Here is an 8,456-nt window from a genome sequence, read left to right as displayed (position 1 = left end):
TTTTGGTTTTCTGACTCCAGATCTTTGCACATTTCATTGTAGTATTTGACTTTGTCTTCTTGAACTGACCTTTGAAATTTTCCATTCAGCTCTTGTACCTTGTTCATGTCTTCCATTTGCTTTAGCATCTCCACGCATATATAGTGGTTACATGCCATGGAGTCAGTTCTGACTCAAAGTGACTCTGTGTCGGATTTCTCAGGAGTGGCTGGTGACGTAGTAGCTCAAACCAACCTTGCAGCCCAGTGCATTAACCCGCAGCATGACACCAGGAGATTCTCTGTCTCTCTGTCTCTTGATCTGTATATCTATGTATAGTGGTTACTTGCTATGAAGTCGGTTCTGACTCATAGCGACCCTGTATAGGGTTTCCGAGACTGTAATTTTACAGGAGTAGAAAACCTCATCTTTATCATAGATATATGATTAATGATGCTTTACTTTAAGTTTCATAAATAAATCCCCATAAAGTTGGAGATTCTCAAAGATGATTGTTATGGATTAAAAGTCGAATTCCCATGGAGGGGATTGTAATCATTGCAATTAAATGAAATACGATAGGATCAATGTTCTCCCATGTAAACTATTACTCAATTCACAACAAAATCCCTGAACCTCTGAATGTGACCCCGTTTGGACGCAGAGAATTTGAATGTATGGTCACTTAGGTTAACATGTGGTCACACGGGAGTGTGTGGCTCTTAACCAATTTAAGTAGTGTGCTGTCAAAGAGAAGGGACACACAGGGGAGACAGCCATGTGAAGACACAAGCAGACACAGCTAAAAGCCAAGGCGTGCCAAGGTTTCCAGGAGCCACCGGTAGCTGGCAGAGAGGCACCGGTGCCCACAGCTCTTCTCTGGAGTCTCAGACGGGGGGTCAGCATCATCGGTGCTTGCATTTGGACGTCTAGCCTCCAGAACTGTGAAGCTATGTTGTTGCTGGGGGTCTTCAAGTCAGTCTCCACTCATAGCGACCTTATTATGCACAACAGAACCAAATTCTGCCAGGTCCTGGCCAGTGAGAGCCTGGTCCTATAAAACAGCAGCCCCAGGAAGCCAATTAAAAGACTCCAAATGCAAGACCACACAGGTTAGATATTCAACTGGACAAGTAGGAGAAAAAGCTGTTTGGATGTGGTAAGTGGAGATGGCCTGTGTATCGGAGACCTTCACCAAGTCTGAGACGTGACCTGGTTCTTTCGTCCTCATTTCAAATCTGACAGACAATCATTGGAACAAGGAGGAACTAAAGCAGAGAAGCCCTTCTCCAGCAGAACTAAGATGCTCGGGCTCCTGCCATCCACCCCCTTGCAGACTGGTTTCAGTTCTGCAGGGCACTCTGGCAGTGCTGGCCCCCACCCCTCATTCATGCAGATGCAGCCTGGTGGACACAGCCCTGCCCAGCAGTCCCCTGGGGAAAGTGCCATCAGTCAATCCCCTCTGGTTTCCATTTGGAGTCCCTGGGTGGTGGAAATGGTGAACGCTCTCAGCCTGCTGTTTAAAGAGGTTGGAGGTTCAAGTCCACGCAGCGGCACCACAGAAGAAAAGCCCTGACAACCCATTTCTGATAAGTCAGCCTTTGAAGTGCCGCCCTGACACCCAGTGGCCTTGAGCCGGAGTCGGCTTGAAGGCAATTGGGTTGGTATTTGCTGCATCCCTGGGTGATGCAAATGGTTAATGTACTCAGCTAGTAACCAAGAGGTTGGAAGTGTGAGTCCACCAAGGGTGCCTTGGAAGAAATGCCTGGCAACCTACTTCCTCTAAAACCAACTTTTGAAAACCCTCCTGATACACATGGGGTGGCCTTGAGTGGGAAGCAACTTGGCGGCAACCATCTGTTGTTGTGACTGTCTTTTTCATTTGACTCTCAACTGTGTTTTTGCCTCATCGTCTCAAAGAGCAGCCTGCCTCCCCCAACACCACTAGTTCATGAGTCAAGGTCAGAGGTATGCCATACTGGAAACCCCCACTCAGGGCCCAGAGTGGGGGGGTCCATGAATCACTGTGCCCACTTCCCCTGCTGCTTCCTGCGGGGCTAACATTCCTCCCCAATCTTCTGTTCTTTCTCAGGCTCCTTTGGAATTTCCAGAATGGCTCTTGCTCCACCCCACCTGCTGTTGAGAGAGCAACACTGTGGTCAGCACAAGTGGGGAGTTGGTGGGTCAGCACTGATATGAGTTAGCTATGTCTGAGGGGCAACGAGGGGGCTGGCATGGGGACTTATTATTTTAAAAAAACAACAACAGAGAAAAGCAGGGGGAAAAATAGGCAAGCCACAGACTGGGAGACAATACTTATACACCAGCCATAGATAAAGGACTTATAAAATGTGTGTGTGTGCACGAGGATATCCTTGTCACCATCTCTCAAAGGGCAAAGCCAGGACACACCAATGAGGAAAAGTTAGAAAAAATGTGGGTTTTGCTATTTCAAAACGCCTTGCAGAGTAACCATAAGGGGAATTCAAAACCCTGTTCAGCTTCCTTCTGTTTCTGTTTCAGTTCTGGTTTTATTTTGAATTCTATAAGGAGGGGCAGGGCAGCTCTGTTATCCTTTTAACCTTGTTGTTTGGTTGTTAATAGGGATTCTGTGACTGTAAATCTTTGTGGGAGCAGAAAGCCTTACCTTTCTCCCTCGGCATGACTGGTGGGCTTGAACTGCCAACCTTGTGGTTCGCAGCCTGGTGCTTACCCTACAAATCCACCACGCTCCCCTTTTAGTCTTGTTAATTGTCCTAGAATCAATTTGGACTCACAGCAACCCATAAGGTTTCCGAGGAGCGGTTGGTGGGTTTGAACCACTGACCCTATGGTTTGCAGTCCAGTGCTGAGCCTACGGGACCATAGCAGGATGATCTAAAAATCCTCAGTGAGACTAATTCTTTAGACCCCTGAGAGTTAGAGGGACCAGGGGAAAACGTGACAAAAATGCTGGTGATTGTAGGGTGATAGATGGGTCAGTGTTTTATTCTCTTGTAGTAAGGTCACCGTGAGACAGCGGTTACTCAGTGTCAATGATTGAAGTCTGTCTTGTCTGTTGTTAGGTGCCAGCTAGTCAGTTTCAACTCAGGAACCCCAAGGACTGCCCAGTCTTCGGCCATCCCCACAATCATTGCTAAGTTTGAGCAAGCAGTCTGGCTGCTACTGGTCAATCCATCTTGTTGAGGATCATCTTCTTTCTCTCTGATCTTCTACTTTAACACGGCCCTGCCTAACCAGGCTAAATTCCAACAGCATCTCTTTGTGGTTCACAGAGACCATTCCCGCGTCCTAGCGCGAATGAGAGAAGCTGCCAAAGTCACCATTGTAAATGGCGACGACTCTGCGCCTGGCCGTGGGTAACTACAACTCCCAGCAACCCTCCGCGCGCACGGTCCTCGGCGGCCGCCGTCGTGTACGTCACGTGGCCTGCCGGCGCCGGGTCACGGGGACAAACACCCGGGCTCTTCTGGACGGGCTCTCCTGTCTTCGGCCGGCCATGGCCAACGTCTCCAAGAAGGTGTCGTGGTCCGGTCGCGACCTGGACGACGAGGAAGCGACTCCGCTGTTGCGGAGGACGGTACGGTCTGGAGCGCCGCCCGGCGAGGGGACGCCGCTGCTGAACGGCGCCGGGCCCGCGGCTCGCCAGGTGAAGCCGGGTGCCTCGGGAAAACAGAAGCTTTGAACCCGTTCGGGTGGGCCTGCTGGTGGGGGCACCGGGAGGAGGGTGTGCGGTTCTGACACGTGAAAGACGCGTGCCGCCGTGGACCCCGAGTGCTGAGGTTTTCTGGGCGTCCGTCCCGGCCGACCCCCGTGCTAACTCTGAATAGAGGACGATGTGGTGTTTTCGTCCTAGGATCGGGCGGTCGAGCCCCGAAGGGATCGGGAGCTTGAGCCCCGAAGGGATCGGGAGCTTGCTCAGTGACAAAGCCAGCGCGAGAGCCTGCTCTCCGGTCCATTCCGACTCCGATCTACCCCACGTGACAGTAGAACTGCCCGGGTGGTTTTATAGGCTGTAGTGCAGTGCTAGGCTGATAACTACAAGGTTGAGAGTTCGAACCCTCCATTCCCTCTTCGAGGAAAAGGTGTGGCAGTCTACGCCCGTAAAGATTTACACCCTCTGGTGGGTTTTCTATGGGTCCGTTTTACTCTGCCCTTTAGGGCTGCTGTGAATCCGAATCAACTCCAATTTCGATTTTGAAACTCTTAAGGGAACAGATCGCCAGACTTTTCTCCCGCTAAAACGCTGGGTTGTTCCAATCGCCAACCTTGTCATTAGCAGCCGAGTGCTTAACCATTGTGCCACCAGGGCTCCTTTGCAAGGAAACGTCTGCCCTGGGATTATGGAGTTTTCAGGAAGCCCTGGGTCAGGTGACCAGTAGGGTTGAACTCACCGTGGGGCTCTGCACTGGTTTTATGAGCGTGGAGGGCAAACAACGTCTGGCTTGTCCTTGGCTTCCACAAAATGAGTTTTATTTCTTTAGCGTTTCCTAAATGGCTTTCGGGAACAGTTTTAGCTGGAATGACTCTAGAAAATTCTAATAAATATGTGAGCAACTATATCGTGTTTTTTTGGATTGGGGTTTTAAATTGAAACTGTAACAATTTCAATGATTTCTTTTATCTTTGAGTGAGTGTCTGACAGGACTGCTCCCTGCCCCCCTCCCCTTCTTCGTGGGCTCAGTACAGTCTCTCCAATGGCTTTTAGGGAACATGTATTGGTGCTCTGTTTCCCTTAGCGCCTAATGGCACTTTCTCTGCTTTCTCTAGTGTTGATATCATAGAAATACCACAAGTGGGTGCTTTCATCAACAGAAACTCATTTTCTCACAGTTCAGGAGGCTGGAAGTCCTAATTTACGATGCCATCTTGAGGGATGGCTCTGTGGCTCACCGGTTAGGAGGAAGGGCCTTGTCTCCTTTCCTGTCTGTGGCCTGGCTTGCCTTGGAGATCCCCATGTGTCTTGACATCAGACTTGCCCTGGGTCTGGGAGGTTCCCAGCGCGGGGACTTGGGGCCAAAGACTGCGCTCTGTTCCTGGCTCATCTTTCCTCGTGGTTGTATGTTTCTCTCTCTGTTCCCTTTCCTTTCCTTTTATCTCTTGTAAGGTAACTTGTTGCAGGCCACACCCCAGGGAAGCTTCCCTTACATTGACTAGGGCTGTGACAGGAAATTGTTGGAGTGCACTATGGTAGCGTAGTGGTTACGAATCGGGCTGCGAACCACAAGGTCAGCAGTTTGAAACTACCAGCTGCTCTGCGGGAGAAAGATGAGGCGTTGTGCTCCTGTAAAGATTAACAGCCTCGGAAACCCTGTGCTGGGTCGCTATGAGTCGGAACTGACTCCACGGCACATAACAACAACAACAACAACTATAGGGTAAGCACTGGACTGCTAACTGCAAGTCAGCAGTTCAAACTTAACAGTCGCTCCTCCAAGGCCCTGTACAGGGTCACTAGGAGTCGGGACCAACGGGATGGCACATAACAACAACATCCTGCCATTAGTCCTCTTACAGCGGATTGGCGGATCACAATTAGATGACATCGTGGGGGGTGTGTGATGACTTCATTACATAATTGCCACATTGCGTCAGCACTTAACTGTCAAACCACTGAGGAAGTGGCCTGGCCAAATTGACGGATCTATTCAGGGGGACACAGTTTTCTTCATGACATACTTGAAATGTGTAACGAAACACACCAAGTGAGAGTCAGCTTGAATGTACTGGCAAGGCTGTGATGCAGGTGGGTCTTGAAATGCATTCATGGTTTGAAAAAGGATTTCAGGAACAGTGAGTTCCTGCTGTGTGTGTAACCCTGGTGGTACAGCAACCAAGCAGTCAGCTACTAACTAAGAGGTTGGTGGTTCAAACCCAGCAGCAGCAGGTCTGTGAGAGACAGGCCCTGCGGCAGTCTGCTCCCTTAAAGCCTGAGGCCTCGGAAGTTCTGCATAAACTGACACGGTCATAACAAGTGGACATGTGGACATGTGTGTGACTTCATGACTGCTTTGTTGATTAAACCAAATCCACTATTATCAAGTTGTTTCTGTCTCATGTTGTTGTTGTGAAGTGCCTTGGAGTCGGTTCTGATCCATAATGACCCTGTATAGGGTTTCTGAGGAGTAGCTGGTGAGCTTGAACTTCCAACCTTGAGGCGCAAACCGACTTTGCAGTCCGGTGCATTAACCCGTAGTGCCACCCCTGGACTTCTATCTCGTCTCTAGGGTTTCTGAGACTGTTGATCTTTACAGCAGGTGGGTTTGAACCACTGACCTTCTGGTTAGCAGCCCAGCACGTAACCCACAGCCCTCCTTGGTGTCATTCTGCTTGCCTTTTCCCCCTCAGTTCTGGATGGCTCCCCTTGCACCGCTGTGGGCACAGGGTTTACAAACCTGGAAGGACCTTTTGTGGGAGCTTGTTCCTAAGTTTCCCCAAGCTCTGCAAACCCGCAGACCTGAGGGTGGGAACTGGCCCTTGGCTGTGGCAGGGCAGCTCTGCCCCCTTCCTGTGACCTCAGCGGACAGGCTTCCTTTGCTCATGTTGAGTGGTGGGAATCCGTGATTTGTGGCAGACAGACCTCAGAGATCCTGTGGGTCCAGTTTCAGACCGCCTCCACCAAGCTCATACCACAATAAAGCAGGTCACTCTCCTGCCTTGGTTCCCCGGTGCACAGGAAACCAGTGGGGACAGTAGTCTGTCGTCTGCAAAGTAATCAACAGCATGAGGAAAGCTTGAAATACTGAGAGTGAGCAAAATGGGAAGCTAGAAACACGAAGCGAACACAGGCCGTCAGAGAGCTGCTGTGGATGGACCTGCTCCGTGCAGGGTTGCACATACCTTAGGTTTGCAAAAAGAAAACCCCGCACCAGCACAGTGCAGTGGAGCTAAGTGCCAGCAAGTTAGGGAACCTGTAGCTTTTTCTCAGCCGCCGCCTGGCGTTTTCACAACAGTGATTCGCAGGGGTCGACTAGTAGAAAAAGAGGTTGGAGACCTTGAATGAGTTTGAGTTTGGATTTCTCTTGTGATTCCAAGCATTTGGGGTTTCCTGCTGCTCTTTGAGAATAGGGATGTCCTTGGAGGTGGAGTGATAAGCACTTGACTGCAAACCAAAAGGTTAGTGGTTTAACCCTACCAGCCGCTGGAGAAAGATGAGACGGACCAGTCTGCTTCTGTGACGACAAACGGCCATGGAACTCCATGGGACACTTCTGCGCCATACACTAGTGTGGCCCCGAGTCAGTGTGCACTCAGCAGTGAGTCTGAGTTGTTCTGGAAGCAGATTACCAGGTCTTTCTGCAGCGCCACTGGGTAGGTGTGAGCCCCCTCCCTGCCATGGCATCACCAGGTCTGCATTTCAGTTTCTAAACCCTCCGCTCTGCCATCGAGTCCACGTCCTACTCAGAGCGCCCCTGTGTAGGCCTTCTGTCTCTATGGGAGCCGACAGCCTTGTCTATCCCGAGGAGTGGCTTGGCTGGCAGGTTTGAACTGCCCACCTCGTGGTTAGCAGTCCAGCGCTGGTTCCACGGTACCGCCAGAGCTTCTTGGAGTAGGACTTGGGGTTTTGGGAACCTGTCAATGTCTTCCGTTCCCTTAAAAATCTCTGCAGGCTTTTTGGTTTGTGTTCCGTGCCCAAGCCAAGCCCACTGAGTGAACTGAGTCAGAGTGACCCTCGAGGACAAGAGTCCAACTGCCCACGGGGGTGTCCGCGGCCGTGAATCTTGACAGAAGTAGGTTGCCACTTGTGTTTTCTGTGGAGTGGCTGGTGGGTTCAATTTTTTAAGTTTTATTGTGAATTATGTGATAGTTTACATGGGAGAACATTAGTTTTACATTCATCCTATCATATGTCTTTTCATTGCCATGGTTACATTTCCCTCTGCGCATTACCAACCAACTAAAGGGTACATCCTACAAGCCTGTCCCCCACCCCCCTGTCGTCAGCACACAGCTCCTCTCTCTCTCTGGGTCTAAAGCCCCCAGCTGCTCCATCTCTCCACATCATTGTCTCTACCTCCATCTCAGACATCACTGCTTCTCCGGGTAGGGCCCCACTCTCTGCTCTTCTCCCTTGATAGTCCCAGGGACCTCTGCAACTAGCCTGCAAAGTTAATCATTCCCCTCCTTGCTATAAAACGTCTACCTTTACGTTTCCAACCCTCACAATCAGTCCTGATAACAATTATTCACTATTGTATCATAAGAGACCTATCCCCATCTCCTTCATCAGCCCCGCCTAGACAGATTGGATACTACTCTGTGGAGATTCTACCTTCCTCCACACCCTCTGGATCTAGATTCCCTCTTGAAAGCTTGTAAGCCAGTCACTTCTTGCCTTAGTAGCCCCCCGCCTCCCCGATTTTGGATAGCCAATGTCCAAGTTGCCCATCCCTGTCTACTCTGTGTATGGAGGGGGTGGGAATGATCCTCGCTGTAAAGAATGGTTCCCTCTTTTGAGTTACTGCATCCATAGGTGT

The 8,456-nt window shown here is 50.4% G+C and overlaps 1 protein-coding gene across 2 annotated transcripts in view; it reads left to right on the top strand.

Annotated features, from left to right (window-relative positions):
* Positions 1-3,475: 3,475 nt before the first annotated feature.
* The window catches only part of CLCN7 (chloride channel, voltage-sensitive 7), a 29,840-nt gene continuing 24,859 nt past the window's right edge, over positions 3,476-8,456 (top strand). Inside the window, exon 1 of one of the 2 annotated variants that reach the window (XM_006873853.1) lies at positions 3,476-3,628. In XM_006873853.1, the coding sequence (XP_006873915.1) occupies positions 3,479-3,628 (150 nt within the window). In that variant the 5' untranslated portion in view covers positions 3,476-3,478. The remainder of the gene's footprint in view (positions 3,629-8,456) is intronic. The other variant, XM_006873852.1, reaches the window with a different exon arrangement.

The sequence above is a fragment of the Chrysochloris asiatica genome, unplaced genomic scaffold (genome assembly GCF_000296735.1).
Source record: "Chrysochloris asiatica unplaced genomic scaffold, ChrAsi1.0 scaffold00257, whole genome shotgun sequence".
Classification (NCBI taxonomy): Eukaryota; Metazoa; Chordata; class Mammalia; order Afrosoricida; family Chrysochloridae; genus Chrysochloris; species Chrysochloris asiatica.
The sequence above is the reverse complement of the archived record's forward strand: the minus strand, read 5'-3'. Positions and strand labels throughout refer to the sequence as shown.